Below are 16,405 nucleotides of genomic sequence, written 5' to 3' on the forward strand. Positions count from 1 at the left end.
CAAACAACCCTGGGAGAGGCCCTAACAAACGAGAAACTTCATGTTCCCGGCTGCAGTGTAGACACCCCCTAACAGTGTGCTCAGACACCACAGGAACGCAGGGATCTTCTCTAGTTCTTGGTTTTCTTAGGATTCCTCAGACATGGACAAGAATGCCAGCCCTAGGGAAAAAAAACCTTCTGCTTTGTTGACTTTGGAGAGAGACCTGTGAGAGAGCTCTGGTCTAGCTGACGGAGAGCAAGGGAATGATGTATCTCTGATCCCCTTCCTGGACTGCGAAATGATGGTAATAACCCTGTCTAGACCTTAAAGCCCCTGGAGAGGCTTCATTGAGCAAATAGGAAAAGGAATTTGTAAATGACTTTGCATTTAATTATTTAATTGCTGTTTGTGTTGTCTTCATTAATATTAATATGTGATTGAGCCATATGGAAATGCTCTTTGTTTAGGCCAGATATCAATTATTTAATTTAGTTCAACACAATGCAATCATTGTCCAACAGCCTGTTATAAAAAAAAAAAAAGAAAAGAAAAAAGGATGTGGCAGGGATCCAGGTTGCTGTGTGGAATGGCCTCCTTGTCACACCAGCTCTCCCACAGACACCCGAGGCTCACACCTTAGCATGGAATGCTGGTCTGTGAGTAAAATATTGGCCATTTTACTCCAAAGAAACACGATTTTATCAGGCACAGAAGCACACGACTTTAATCCCAGCACTCAGGAGGCAGAGGAAGGTGAGTTCCAGGCAAGCTTGATCAGCACGGAGAGTTCCAGGCATCCTGACCTACACAGTGAATTCTAAGCAGCCAGGACTACATAGAGAGACCCTGTCTCAAAAGAGAAACAGTTTTCAGCCTGCCTTTTGATCCCAAATGCTATTCCAACGGCCTGTACATAATTTGTATCCAAGCCTTTGCAATAAATAATAAGTTTTTCTCCTTTACCAGGGAAGCAATGGAGGCCCAGTGTGATGGGAAGGGTCCTGGTCCAGGAAAGGATGCTGTAGGATCCAGGAACTGACTCACATGCTCTCCTCCCTCTGACGTTGGCACCCAGCCCAGCTCCTCCACTCACTGGCTGTGTGACCCTGGGTAAGCTGCTTCTGCTCTGATCCTCAGTACATGGGGTCACGCACCTGGCTTAAGGAAGGGACTTACAGACATCATAGGAATGACAGGCAAGAGAGAGGGTCCCAAAACGGTGGAGCAAGGAGCCCCCTAGCCCCTCTCTTCTCTGCACAGCCATGATGACAACAGCTACAATTTCACAAAGGAACAAATTCAGCATTCAGCAAATTGAACAAAAAGATTCAACAAAATGAGAAGAATCAGTGGTTCCAGGAAGGCTGCTGAAGCCGAGGTCGGAGGCGTGGGAGCTGGCAGCCGTCCTGACTGGGGCTCTTTCATGCCTGCTCCCTGCACCCCAACCAGCTCTGACTGTGCAGTGGGGCCACCAGGTGAGTCACACTAAGAAGGCAGCAGATTCTCAACCAGAAAGGGTTTGCATATACAGTGCAAGGCATGGCTAACCTATAGCCCAGGCCGGGGGTGGGGGTGGGGGTGTCAGATGCAGCTGGGGGTGGCGGCGGCGGCGGCAGCGGCGGCAGCAGGAGCAGGTAGGGTCAGTCACCCTAAGATGGCCACTCTGACAGAAGCAAGCAGGGAACCCTACAACTAGGAACCTCACAAGTTGTAGAAAATGAATCAGCCAGTGGGCTTAAGAAGTGCCTTTATATTTTTGACTCCACAATAAAGACAAAAGAAAAGAGCCATGGGCATGGGCATAGGAAGACCAGGGGCAGACAGAGCTGCAGATTCCAGAGCAGAGTGCGGACACCCCAGATGCAGACAAGTCTCCCTGTTATACCCAGACTCATCAGTAAAATAGAAACATGCACAGAACAGCCTCTTCAGACCCCCAAAGACGACGCAGATGTGGCCCTCGCTGGGGAGGAACCAGGCCTCGAAATAAAACCAGGGGCTTTAAAAACAGACAGAGACACTAACGGTTCACACTAGTCAGAACAAGTCACAAAAGACCTGTGCCTGAAGTCATTAGCTAAGACACCTAGTTTCCAATAGAAATGAACACACACACACACACACACACACACACACACACACACAGAGCCAGATATTATGACTCCTACTCATGGAAGGAGGGTGTGGCCAACAGGATAAACCTCCTGGGCTCAGAATGTGGACTGAGTGCATGGATTTTCAAGTATTCACTGTAGATTTGTTCAAAGACCTGAAGAAATTGCCACTTAATGAGTTAAAAGACAGAACAGGCTGTAGGTGCCTGTGTGACAGACTCCCTGCTGAGCACCTGCAGGGTCTTGGGTTTGTCCCCCAACACCAAAAAAGAAAAGAATAATGAGCATTGGATGTAAAGTACCAGTGAAGAGACGTACAGACATAAATGACTAAAAACTACACATAGACACTCTTCATTTTGAAAAAATCAAATATCTGAAACGGTGACTTCACCGTGGGGCTCAACGGCAGACCAGGGCTGGCGGATGACTGGTGGGTTGGGAAGTGACATCAAAGGAAATTGCCGGATCTGAAGAACAGAGAGATGTGGGAATAAAGAAAAGTAGTGAGTCCCTCCGGGCAACAGAACCAAGTCCAGGATCTGCATGGTGGAGCCTTGGAAAGAGCAGAGAAAAGGGGAGAAAAAGGGGTAAAAGATCATGGCTTCAAACTTCCCCAAATCGTACTCCTTCCCCAAAATAAAAGCCACCTAGAGACCCTGGAAAGTCAGTGAGTTACAAATAAGATGACGAGTGAAGGTGGTCAGAGCATGGGGCAGCGTGGAAAAGAAGCCACCCGGATCCGGGAGTCCTGAGAACACAGGAGGGAAGGGACCGGTGACCAGCTGGTTTGACACAACCAGAGTCACTTGGGAAGAAGGAACCTCAGTGGGGGGATCCCCTAGGTCACACGGGCCTGTGGCCATGTCTGTGGAGTATTTCCTTGATTGCTCATTGATGTCAGAGGGCTCAGCCCACTATGGGTGACACCATTCCCTAAGAAGGTGGTCTTGGGCTGTGTAAGAAAGCATGTATGTGTGCAGGCACAAGAGAGAGGGACAGAGACAGAGAGACAAAGAGAGAGACAGAGAGACAAAGAGACAGAGACAAAGAGACAAAGAGACAGAGACAAGAGACAGAGACAGAGAGACAAAGAGAGAGACAGAGAGACAAAGAGACAGAGACAAAGAGACAAAGAGACAGAGACAAGAGACAGAGACAGAGAGACAAAGACAGAGAGAGAGAGAGACAGAGACAGAGACAGAGAACATGAGCACTAGCAAGCAGTGTTCCTCCATGACTTCTGTTTTAAGCTCTTTCTTGACTTTTCGCCCTCATTTGTGGTGTGATGGACGATGACTTGTAAACTGAAATAAACCCTTCGCTGCTCCCCTAAGTTGCTTTTGTTCATGGTATCTGTCACAGCCATGGAAAGCAAACTAGAACACCAATGTCCAGAAGGCCATGGGATGACACAGTGAACCTGCTGGGAGGGGAAAGGCCCTGTCAATCAAGGCCTCCACACCTTGCAGAGCTGTGCTCCCAATCCTCCCAAAACAAAAGGACTCAAAACCCCACCCAGGCACACACAGGGTAAGAAGCCATATATTAAAGGCAGAAAGAAATAGCGACTCAAACCTTTAAAGGCTCAAGAACAGCAGAAAGCATAAACATTGAAGAATGAGAAAATAGTATAAAGCCCTGTGTGGTGGCGCACGCCTCTAATCTCAGCACTCGGGAGGCAGAAGCCGCCAGCCTGATCCACATCGTGAGTTCCAGGACAGTCAAGGCTACATAGTAAGACCCTATCTCAAACAGAGAAAATATCACAAAAATATTTTAATGAACTTAAAAGGTATCAGATTACATGAAAGAAAAATATAAAGTTGTATTAATGGATTTATAATGTGTACATGGCACAGAGGCATCAGGGGGAGGTGGATCTGTGGGACAAAGGCTCTTCCTCCCACCAGAACCAGGTTAATATCAACCTGAAGGAAGCCTGATGAATGAAGATACACTCTATCATCTCTGGAACATGGACAGGTTCCTCAGATGGCCCACGAGAAGAGCAACCAAACCAACACAAAGTGCATCAGACAGCTGCTTGCAAGGGATTCAGTCCAGAGCCCAGCTGAAAGGGCAAAAATGAGGTAAGCAACACCCTTCAAACAATGAACGTAAGAGAGACGACATCGACATTTCAAATGATGACCGTAAGAAAGACAATGTCGACATTTCAAATGATGACCATAAGAAAGACGATGTCGACATTTCAAATGATGAACATAAGAGAGATGATGTCAGCATGGACACAAACAAAACTGGACTTAAACCAAAGCCATCGCTACAGACAGCTAGAGACATGTCCGGCGATGGAAGGGTTAACCCTCCAGCCAGACAGGCAAATTATCTCAGCACCTAGCCAGAAAGCCCCAAGACATGAGAAGCAGAAAATGGATAGAATTAAAGAAAAGCAAGACAGCGCAACATTAGTGGCCAGGGGCATTAACACCTGTCTCTTAATAATTGATGGATCAATTAGATATAAAAATTCTACCCTAGAGTTTTGTCAAGAGCTTCCTGGGTCCGGGATGTCGGCGGGAGGGTGTAGCCGGGAAGAATATGGAGTGGAGTCTCACATGGGGCTGTGAAGTCCTGAGAATAACTCAGGGCTGTGCTGGACACTGCTTTCCGTTTGCCTCAGTTCAGACAGTTACCAGGTAAGAGGCGTCAACCCTCAGAAAGCCAGGGAAGAAGATACAATTTGAAGTCAAAGCCTCTAGCTCTAATGCTCGCTCATCTTGAACCCATGAGTCCCTCCCTTGCACATTAACCACCTCATGGTTGAAGGTAGACTGCATCATTTAACCTCCAGGGTGCCAACTAAGCAGCATGTGTACAAAGAGGCATGCCAACGGACACCCCACACATGTGGCGGAATCGGCTCATGTGATGGAGAAAAGCAGGGGTTAGAAGAGCCACCCAGAGGCCAGAACCCAGCAAACCACAGAGAAAGGTGGTGGAATTAACTTCCAGAGGGCTGAGCTCCACAGGACCAGGGCAGCAAGTTCAGCACACCCAGTGTGGACAGCTCCCTCTGGGCTGAGGTGGGCAGGAAGAACTGAATTCAGGTGGGTACTGAGCAAGCAGCTCCATGTCCCTGCTGCCAGGGGCAAGAAACACTTCCACCTCCACCACCTTCTTCCTCTGCCACGACGGTCTGTGCCCAGAGCTTCCTCCCTTCAGCCGCTCCTCATCAGGTCCTCACAGTGAGAAACGTGGAACAACTATAGTCACCGCCATAGGTTTTTAATTCATTTTAAATAAATGTGTCTGTGTGTCTGAGTGAGCGTGTGTGCACCAGGTACAGGCAGGTGCCACAGAAGCCAAAAGAAGGTATTGGATCCCCCAGAGCTGGAGTTACTGGGGGTGGTGGCTGCTGGGAACTGAACCTGGGTCCTCTTCACGGGTGAGCAATCTCCCTGCCCATAATAATTCTTTTTAATAATCTGCATAAGGACCCAGGCTGAGAGTCTGGGTTTGAGTCCCAGCTCTATTCCTGCCTGGCTCCACAGTCCTGTTTCAACCACCTCTGCTGAGAAACTAATTCCCTGAGCAGAAAGCTTTGTTTTGGAACACTGTCTCAGGCTGTAACTCTACCACCTTGTACCTTGAGGGATGTGTGTGAACTCCTGTGCCTGGGGGATGAATGTGAACTCCTGACCTTTCTGTCTCTACCTCCTTAGTGTTAGGATCACAGGCATGCACCACAACACCAGGAAACTATGTTGTGATGCCAGCGTGCGGGTACCCAGAATGAGATCACTTCTCGGAGGAGCCGGTACAGCTTGCAAAGACACCACAAATCAGGGGCAAGGGGGACTCACTAGGGCGCATTTTCCACCCTGGAAAGAATCCCCTCTGCCGCCGTCTAGTGTCTAATGTCGACATTGACCTTTTTCCCGCCGTCAGATGTGTCTCTCTGAATCCTGAGGTCTTAACCACTCTGCGTGCAGAGCCTGCCGGCTTACCCACCAGAGCACATGCTCATGTATAATTCATAGCCCATCACGTTTCCTGACGAATGAATATTTATCAGCATTTTCATAAGAGACAGGATGGTGTTTTCTTTCTTTGCTACCAAAATTCTATGCCCCAGCAAATGAAATTTGTGAACAAATATAAAAAAAAAAAAATGAGAAGCAGAAAATACTCCCAACCAAGTCCATTGCATCAGTAATTTTCCATTCTCTGGCGCCTGGAGTGTGTATGGAGGTGGATTCAGCTTAGCTGCAACAGAATCCTGCCGACTTGTCCAGAGTCCAAACACCGCCATGAGCCGTACTCATCGCCCCCACAGGAAGCTCCTCCACACCCCCAGCCTGCCTCATTTCCAACTGCACAGGAGCCCCAGAGTCTCCAGACTATGGACCCTCTGTGTGGTGATCGAGCATGCAGGGACCAAGAAGAAAAGACCTCACATGCTGATTGGTTAAGAGCCAAACCAAATTACGGGGCTTCCAAACTGTGTGGCCAAACAGAGAGAAGACAGCTGACTCAGAGAGCAGGGAGACTCACACAGAAGGATGTGTGTCTCCTGCTGGAGGTGTCCTGTGTCCTGGGACAGTGGCCAGAAACCAAGGGACCTAAGACTGTGACTCTGTTTACCCCTCTAACCTCATGGTTCACTGAGGATGGCAGTGTGGCGGATTCTATTTCACACACACACATACACACACACACACACACACACACACACACACACACACACACACACGGAGGTGATGGTTCAGTGTGGCTGTGAATAAAGTTTGTGGATCAACCACCCTTCAGCCTGACCCTGAAAGATCACCACCACCACGGCTGCTGCTATTGATAGAAGCAGTTAAAGTGCGTGAAGCCCCTCCCGTGTGCCCGGACCTGTGTAGAGCACTTCGGCTACTCTACAATATCTTCAGAATGCTGATGGAGGCAGCTGCTGCTGCTGCTGTCCCCACTCTAGAGGTGAAGAGACTGAGGTGGACATTCACTTACCCGAGTGATAACTGAAGTCACACATATCTGACCCCGAGATCCACATTCTTCCATCAACCCCCTCCCCGGAATTTAGAAGCTGCCTTTCAAGGAACAAGCCCATGAACAGCCATGGAATTCATTTCTAAGGGCCTGACATTTGCTTTATCTTCCAGGGTAAAAGTATACAGATAGATTTTGTGTGTGTGTGTGTGTGTGTGTGTGTGTGTGTGTGTGTGTGTGCGCCTGTATGTGTCTATGTGAATGTAGAAGCATGTGTCTTGTACGTGCCTGTGTGTCTGTGTGCATGTGTGTACTCACATCCACTTACACACACTTGTGTGTGCATATGCACACGTGTGCATTCATCTATCTGGTTAAAATTAGTGAGTACTTTCTGGGAAACTTAGTTTCAGTTAAGGCCAGGGACTCCTGAGACATCAGAACAAGAGGACTCAGTGGTGAGTGTCCCTGAGCTGGGGCTGGAGAGCAAAGGATACATCAGAGAGCATCCCCTGGAGAGAGGACAGCCTGTGCAAAGGCCCTGAGGCAGCCTGTTCATTACACTCTCATGTGATGTACTCCTCAAACTCTCCCACAGGCCACCCCAGGGTGCGGGTGCTGAACCGGTCCCCTTGGGTTTTGTGATGCATGGTCCTTGTGAGGTGGGAAACAGGACACGCCATCCTCTTTCCTCTTATTCTTTTCTGGGCATCCTCAGGGAGGTTTCAGGAGGGCATTCTGGGTAGGGATGCAGTCTAGGGCTGAGGTGTGCCACAAATCACCGGCTGCTCTCCGCACTGCCCCAAGGCCTCGCTCTTAGATCCCTCATGCTCCCGCTGCCCTTGAGCAGTCCATACAGAACAGGCTCTGTGGCCCACAGGGGAGCATCTGGCCTCCTCCTGCTCGGGAGCCAACTCCACATACCTTCCTCTCATCCAGTCCCTCGGAGGTCAAGTCAAGCTTCTTCAGCAGTGGAGGGTCCAGCACCTGGAACCGACGGCGGAACTGAGCGAGCCCCATGTGTTCAGCGTAACCTGGGGACAGAGCAGGCCAGTCACAGGCGGGAACTGCTCAGTCAACACTGGGTATTGCTCACATGTTCCTGCTCTGGGACTCCTTTGTACAGACCCCCTCCTCAACAAGACCTGGAAAACTCTACAGCATCTTCCTAGGGCTTTCTCTCAGGTAATTCTCTCTCAATAGCTCTCTAATACCCCTTCCCTCCAGTGTCCCACAGAACATGCATCTCTGTTCACCCCATGGGACAGATCATTAAAGCCTTTGTACTCTGACCAGGGCATCATGCTTTCCATATAATCTAAGGGGCGAGAAAAGTACTGGGCACAGACAGGAGATGCCACACACATCACATACCACACACATATACACACCACACACATCACACCATACACATCATGTATACACATATCACATACACAACAGACACACACATATTCATACAGACACAAACACACCACACACACACACATATACACACCACACACACATCACACCATATACATCACATACACACATATCACATACACACCAGACACACGCATACTCATACAGACACAAACACACCACACACACATACTACAACACCATACACACAAACTCATGAACACATACACACATATATATTCACACACATGCATACACACAAACTCATGAACACACAGACACAATCACATACATGTACATATACACACACACACACACACACACACACACACACACACACACTCTATGATGCAACCATACCTGCTACCAGTCAGGCAGGTCTATTGGCTGTGAGGCCTGGCTGCCAGCTCTGAACCCTTTTCTTTCCCCTACGACGTGATTCACCTCCCTCTGCCTGTGCTGGTGTTCTTGGTGCGCAGTGGAGAGGGGGGGTCTCAGCTTTGCCCTTAAGGACCCCCAGATTCTCTGTCAAATACCCTGTGTCCACAGTCCCTCTATTGACATGGGGTTTGCAGCGACCACAAGACATCAGAGACCACAGGACGTTATACAAACAGGCCGCACGAGGCTGCCGCCGGCCTCTGCAGAGAGCGGCTGAGCGCAGACCTTCGAAAGCTGAGTGGGTAGGAAACGGCGGGGTGATTTCAGATCAAACCCGATGCATAAGATTAACCAGCAGCAGAAACCGCAGGCGCGGGGTTGCATACTGAACAGATCTGCACACTCTTTCCTGTGCCTAAAACCCCACGTTTCCCCGCCACTCCATCAGCCAGCTGTACCTGGCAGGAGCTGAGTGGCCAGCGAAGGCGGCCGTGGCCTCCCCTGGTGGAGTGTTAGCTCAACATCCTGCCGGACCCCACTCCCTGGAACCCCAGCTCCTGTGCCTCCCTGCCTTGTCCCTGCAGTGTGACCCTGAGGAGTCCGTCACTATTTTGAACCTCAGTTGCTTCATCTGTAAAATGGGAGGCAGGCAGACGCAACTTTTCTCACTGTGTGCACAGCTCAGGGCACATAGTGGGTGCTCCTGTTCCATGACTGTCTGACACATAACAAGCGTCCCTGTCCTGTGGCTGACTAGCGCATAGCGGGTACCGCCAGGACCAGGGCACCTTGTTCCCATCTGTCTCTTACCTGCCCTGTGCAGCCGTAATGCCTCTAGAATATGAGAACCTGCGAGTTGAACCCTCAATGCCGGGATGTCCAGAGCTGGGGACTCGTTGGCTCCACCTTGGTCTCCACCAAGCTGTGGTGGTGATGGAGTCGCCTGCTCAGTCTTGCTTTTCCCTGAGGTCGGCACAAGACAGTGGATGAAGTGCAGCTGAGATCGGCTCAGCAAGCTGATGAGAGCATCCTGGAACCAAACCAGACAGGGAATCAGAGCCGGTATCTCACGGAGACGCAGACAGGCACACATTGAGCAAGGCCTGGACATCCTTGGGGACTCCCTGTATCCCACATCCAAGACCTTGTGCTTACAGCGGTTTATGTTCAGGAGAGATAAGGGGCCTGGTGGGCACAGTTGGAGAAACTGAGGCATGGGAGAGGCCAGTGAGTGGGACTAGGTCACAGAGACAACCCCCCCCCCCAGCAGAGGAACTATGACTGGAATCTAGGACTTAGTACTTGGGGCTAATACTCTGTGAGAGTCTCATTCTTCAAACACATCCTTCCCATGGGCAATTGCAGTTCTCATTCACACTCAGCCTGACCAGCGACCAATCCGATGCTCACATTCCTTCTCAGGCTAAAGTAGCATGTTCACATCGGTGCTGGATCCTGCTGCCTGTACCCCACCAGAGGGGGTGTCTCAGGAAGAAGGGCAGGTGGAGCTCAGACAAGGGGCAATGGCGACCCATGGGTAACCCGGCCCCAAGGTCCTCAGCTCAGCATCAAACACCCAAGGCTCTGGCCTTGGACCTGGGTGAGTCACTTCTCAGGGGTGGCCAATGGCCACCCTTTCCTGTGTCCCTCTCAGCAGAATGGGGGAAACCTACCCCTGTGATTTGGCAGGGCATGGTAGAAGTGAGCAGAGCATGCTCGGGCGGTGGTCCCTGTCCTGGAAGTCCAAGGTGACACGGGTCGTAGCCTAGCTCCCTCACTCACCATCTGCAGCTTGATCTGGGCACAGGGGGCCTTCCTCTTCAGGGCCGCAGTGCTGCTTGCGAAAGCCTTCCTCACCACACACCCCCGGTGCAGAGCCTGCTGAGAGGTCCCCTCGAGCCCTGCCACCGCACGGCACACAGGGGGCAGCTTGGCCCGGGCCTGGAAGAGGTTCTGCAGCTCCTCCCTAGTGAGGAAGAGAGATGGGGTAGCAAGGGACTCTCTGGCAAGCTCATCCCGGTGGAAAGGAAGGCATAAGCCCCTCTGTTTACAACCTTCCTGTCTCAGAAATGCTGGCTCCTTCCGGAGCAGCCCTCTGTTCACTGCCCACGAGAGTCTCCCTCCTGGCAATCCCACAAAGCCTCCCCATCCTGTAGGCATAGTCATGTTAACTACCCCTAGAACAGGCCAGGTATACAGTAGGCGCCAACTGTATGACTGTAAGAATGAAAGACTCATGGCTACAAGATAATAATGAAGTGCCCAGGCTCACACCCAAGCAGTCTCCACCCTCCCTCAGCCTTCCCACAACTGGCCTCTTCCAACACATATTTTGAGGGTGCCTGGCTCCTAAGGCTCCCTCATGAATGCAAGCTGGCATTGCTCAAGGACAGAGATATGGAATCAACTAGGTGCCCAACAGAGGAGTGGATAAAGAAATGCGGCTTTATAACAACAGAACTCTTTGTATCCATGAAGAAGAATGGAGTTAGGCCAGCTGCAGAAAAGCAACTATAAATGGAAACAATCACATGAAAAGACCCCAGTCAGTCTCAGAAAGACAGAGCCACTGTTTTCTGTGTCTGTGGGTCCCAGACTTGATACAAACATAAGGCCCATATATGTTCTGATCTATGTCATGCACAGGAGAAGCAAATTCATCTGGGAGCAAAGAGTACCAATGGGAGGAGAAGACAATGAGGTAGAGGAAGAGCAGGACCAAAGCACATATACGCTACGGAGTGGCTGCCATCCAACTCTTCAGACAGAGCAGCCCACATGGGGGCCAGGAAAATGGCTTCATATAATCCTGCATCATAATTTTAAGTAACATATCAACGTTATTTTTTTTTTTCAGAAAGAAAAAGGTGGCTAGGCAGAACCCACTGCTCCAGGGAAGGGGCTAGGACCCACAGCCATGGTGCCTGCCATGTGCCACCAACCCTGTCTCCCCATGAAGCATTGGGGGATCTTTTGTTGCTACCCAAAAGCCCAGGTCGCACTCCAGCCCCAGCCCCAGAGACACATGATCCAGACCACGGCACACTGGCTCATGGGAGCCAAAGGTTGCGAAATGGATTAAAAGCATAAGCAGGTGGCAAGATTTGGCAGAGGTGTGGCATACGGTGCTGACATCAGGGTCTAACCAGAATGCTGAGGCAGCACCCAGGAGCCATGAGCCTGGGGTGGAGATGGCAGGCACTCCCAAACCCAGCCTTGGCCTGATGTGTGGCTCCATCCCATGGTATGGACGGACTCCTCTGTTTTTCTGTCCTTCATGTGACCTTGGGCAAGTTCCCGGTTCTCTCCGGGAGACCTCAGCTCCCAGCTATAAATGACGAAAACAATACTTGTAGCTCTCAGAACACACAACCTTAGGTAAGCCTTTGAGACTACGGGTAGAGCTCTAGAGACCCGTTGAACCCAGTCCTGGTGGGTTCACTGAGGGTCTGACTATAGATCCTCACTCTGAGATCCAGCAGGGCTTGCTCTCACAGTCACCAGGGTTAGGATCTGCTGGCAGCCAGCTGCAACAAGTTCAAAATGTTCTTTTAGTTTTGTTTATTTGTGTTGTTGTTGTTGTTGTTTCAAACAGGGTTTCACTGTGAGACCTGGCTAGCCTGGAATTTACTATGTGACCAGCCAGGCTGGTCTCAACTCACAGTGATCCACCTGCCTCTGGAGTGCTGGGATTAAAAGCGTGCATCACCACGCCTGGCAAAACATTCTAATAGGATTTATGCCCAGTAGTACTTTGCCTTTCAGCCCTCGCCCTGGCACTAAAACCCTGGCTCACCCGGTCAGTGAGAGTTTGCCTCACTTGGCTTCCGATGCAGGGTCTCAGAGCACAAAGGAGCTCTACAAGACCCCAAGGCATGCCCTGAGAGTCTGCTGCCACCCGGGCTCCTCCCTAAGCCTCCTGCCACTTTATATTGTAGACGTTTTAGTAAACACCCACGCGTGGCCACCCCTCCCACGTCTCACGCTGTGGAGTGGAGGCCCAGGGTTTCCAGTGTGAGCCGGGAAGAAACTGAGGCACATTCTACACATCCCCTGCCTATGAGGCAGAGGCAGCCTGCTGAATCTCCTGGTTGGTATGGTGGAGGAAGCCATGGGAGAGAGTGACTGCTCACCACCACACCCAAGGATGGAACTAGGGCTTGAGCCCTGTGTCCCAGATCCCCATTCACTAACCCTCCTTTTGCCTCATTCTCCATCTGGGTCTCTGCTAGAGCTATGAACTCCTGTGGCCTTCTGGATTTGGGGGTTCCAATGAACTCTGACCATCAGAGCTTCCCTGAGCATCATTGAGGTTCAAGCCATACCCCAGCTCTGCCCTCAGAGTCAACTCCACGGTCAAAAAAAGGAAGGAACGTCACCACTGGGGACGTGTTTCCCTATCTGTAAAAACGGAACTGAGGATGCAGCAGTCCTCCAAAGAGTGATAAGACAGAGCACACAGTAGGCAGTCAGCATACACCCCCTTCCTGATCAGTCTGCCCACCTGAGACGCTAGTTCCTCCTCCTCTGCCTGCCTGGAGGCTCTGCCCCACTAGGCTCTCAGCGTTGAACCTGAGCTGCACGCAGCCCCGCAAAGCAAGCATTTTCTATTAACCTGGAAGTGGAGTCTGGATGGCTGCAGGCCTCCTGCTAGTGCTTCTGGGACGAGCGAGCAGGGAGTGCAAAGAGCCTTTTCTACTGCTACAAAACATATCATTTTGGTTTTATGAGCCCCTGGGTTCTGGAATGTCCATAAAAGTTACTCCAGTCACATCGTCTCTCAGATACTTAATGAAAGGTGGAAAGCCAAAACAGAGAGACACGGCTTTTTCCGCTGTGAGCTGACTCCCCTGAAGGGCCTGCTCTGCTCTGCCACTGGGTCTGCTCTGCCCCCGGGGGAGACATTGTACTACTCCAATTGGAGTCATGGCCTTCATTCCGCGGCAGACAGGATGGGATTTCTAGACTGCCCTTGCTCACTGGGTTGTTGCTGAACAGGAGCAGCTGCAGGGGACAGATGCACCTGCCCTGTCCCACGCCTAGCTCGGCTCACCTTTGTGACTGCTGCAGGACCTGGGGGGCCTCCAGGGCTGAGAGGTTGGGCTTGGCTCTGCGAAGCCAGCCCGTGAGGTCATAGCGCACAGGGTCCCGTCCCAGCTGGTGGAATAGCTCGCACTGAAGGGGCTGCTCGCAGGTCCGCAGCACGGGGGGGCCTGGAATCAGACGGTAGCATGAGTGGTGGGGATCCGCCAGGAACGTATGCACTCTGTTCGCACACCCCACCACCAAATTTAAAGACAGTCAATGTGTTTCTAGATAGCTAAGGCCGGTAGTCCCTGGCGTGCACACTCCCCGCACTAGTGAGGTGCACACATTACTTCCAGGTCTGTTCCTTTCTGTGTTCTTAAGACCCAGACATCTATTTTGCCCAAACATTAGAGAACACACAGGCACATTCTTTGAAAAAGAAGCATTTGACCCTTAGCCTGGTGTATATGAGCACCATCTCTTTCCTACCATGCATGGAGATAAGTAGCTGTTAAATACTTTGAAACATGCATCCCTGTGCAATCTAAAACTGTCTGAAGTACCAAACAAAGGCTCGTTTGGGTGATACTGGCCCCAGCCCCTTGACAGAATAGAGACACAAATGGCCCCAGTCTTAGGGTGAGAGGGAATTCGAACTCACTGGAATGAATTACTGTGCAAACGGGACTGAGCCATAGAGTCTCTCTCTGAGCCTTAGCTCCCTGGTCTGCAAAGTGGGGCTTAAATAATGCATACCTCCCAAGGTGGGTCAGAGGCAAAGGATGCATAAAACATTTAGAAGCCACATGGCACTCAGCAAGCGGCTGCATCGCCACCACTGTTTACTAAAGTTAACCTCTGGGTGATGCTTCAGAATCACAAAGTGTTTATCTCTCTCTCTTCTCCTAGTGCTCAGGGTCTGGCTTGGTGTATGGATTGTAGGAAGCATTGGGGATGGATGGATGGATGGGTGGATGGATGGATGGATGGATGGATGGATGGATGGATGGATGGGTGGGTGGGTGAGTGAGTGGGTGGGTGGGTGGGTGGATGGGTGGGTGGATGGATGGGTGTGTAGATGGGTGGATAGGTGTGTGGATGGGTGGATGGATGGATGGATGGATGGATGGATGGATGGATGTGTGGGCGGGTGGATGGGCGTGTGAATGGGTGGATGGGTGGGTGGATGGGCGTGTGGATGGGTGGATGGGTGGGTGGGAGGATGGGTGGATGGATGGATGGATGGATGGATGGATGGATGGATGGATAGGTGGGTGGGTGGATGGATGGATGGATGGATGGATGGATGGATGGATGGATGGGTAGATGGGTGGATGGTTGGGTGGATGGGTGGATGGGTGGGTGTGTGGATGGGTGGATGGGTGGATGGATGGGTGGATGGGTGGGTGGATGGTTGGGTGGATGGGTGGATGGGTGGGTGTGTGGATGGGTGGATGGGTGGATGGATGGGTGGATGGGTGGGTGGATGGTTGGGTGGATGGGTGGATGGGTGGGTGTGTGGATGGGTGGATGGATGGATGGATGGATGGATGGATGGATGGATGGATGGATGGATAGGTGGGTGGGTGGGTGGATGGATGGATGGATGGATGGATGGATGGATGGATGGATGGATGGGTGTGTAGATGGGTGGATGGTTGGGTGGGTGCATGGGTGTGTGGATGGGTGAATGGGTGGATGGGTGGGTGGATGGGTGGATGGATGGATGGATGGATGGATGGATGGATGGATGGATGGATGGATAGGTGGGTGGGTGGGTGGATGGATGGATGGATGGATGGATGGATGGATGGATGGATGGGTGTGTAGATGGGTGGATGGTTGGGTGGGTGCATGGGTGTGTGGATGGGTGAATGGGTGGATGGGTGGGTGGATGGGTGGATGGATGCTAGAGAGATAAAGCCTTGTCTTGTATTGTTTCCATCTTTCATTAACTCTCCCATAAGACTGGATCTCCAGGCAGGGTCCTTCAGCCCTTTCTGTTCAGCCCATAGTACAGAATGCATATGATATGACTGTCCAGGGACACAGGTCCCTGGGGGCTCCTCCAACCATTGTTGGGCTCAGTGGTGGTTTAAGAATGCTCCCCATTAAGGCTCATAGATTTGAATACTTGGTCATCAGGGAGTGGCACTGTTTGAAGGATTAGGAGGTGTGGCCTTGTTGGAGGAAGTGTGTCACTGGGGGTGGCCTTTGAGGTTTCAAAAAGCCCATTCCAAGCCAAGAGTCTCTCTCTTCCTGCTGTCTGTGGATCTGGATCTCAACTACTTCTCCAGCACCATGTCTGCCTGCATGCCACCATGCTCCTCGCTATGATAAAAATGAACTGTACCTCTGAACTGTTAGCCAGCCCCAATTAAATGCTCTCTTTGATAAGAGTTGCGGCAATCATGGTCTCTTCACAGCAATAGAACATCGACAAAGACAGGCTCACTAGCCTGTGTGAGGACGCTCAGCTGAGGTCAGAGTGTCCACCCCAGATTTTGTTCTCAAGAGCTCAGAGCTCATTAGAAAAA

At 51.1% G+C, this 16,405-nt stretch overlaps 1 protein-coding gene across 1 annotated transcript in view; it reads right to left on the bottom strand.

The window, feature by feature from the left end:
* Window positions 1-16,405, bottom strand: part of LOC131898538 (unconventional myosin-XVIIIb-like) — a 175,846-nt gene that overhangs the window by 128,400 nt on the left and 31,041 nt on the right. Inside the window, exons 10-14 of the mRNA XM_059249728.1 lie at window positions 16,340-16,345; window positions 13,894-14,053; window positions 10,623-10,806; window positions 9,651-9,870; window positions 7,980-8,089 (exon numbers count right to left, since the gene is read on the bottom strand). Coding sequence (XP_059105711.1) covers window positions 7,980-8,089; window positions 9,651-9,870; window positions 10,623-10,806; window positions 13,894-14,053; window positions 16,340-16,345 — 680 coding nt within the window. The remainder of the gene's footprint in view (window positions 1-7,979; window positions 8,090-9,650; window positions 9,871-10,622; window positions 10,807-13,893; window positions 14,054-16,339; window positions 16,346-16,405) is intronic.

This window comes from Peromyscus eremicus, chromosome 23, assembly GCF_949786415.1.
Source record: "Peromyscus eremicus chromosome 23, PerEre_H2_v1, whole genome shotgun sequence".
NCBI classification, from domain to species: Eukaryota; Metazoa; Chordata; class Mammalia; order Rodentia; family Cricetidae; genus Peromyscus; species Peromyscus eremicus.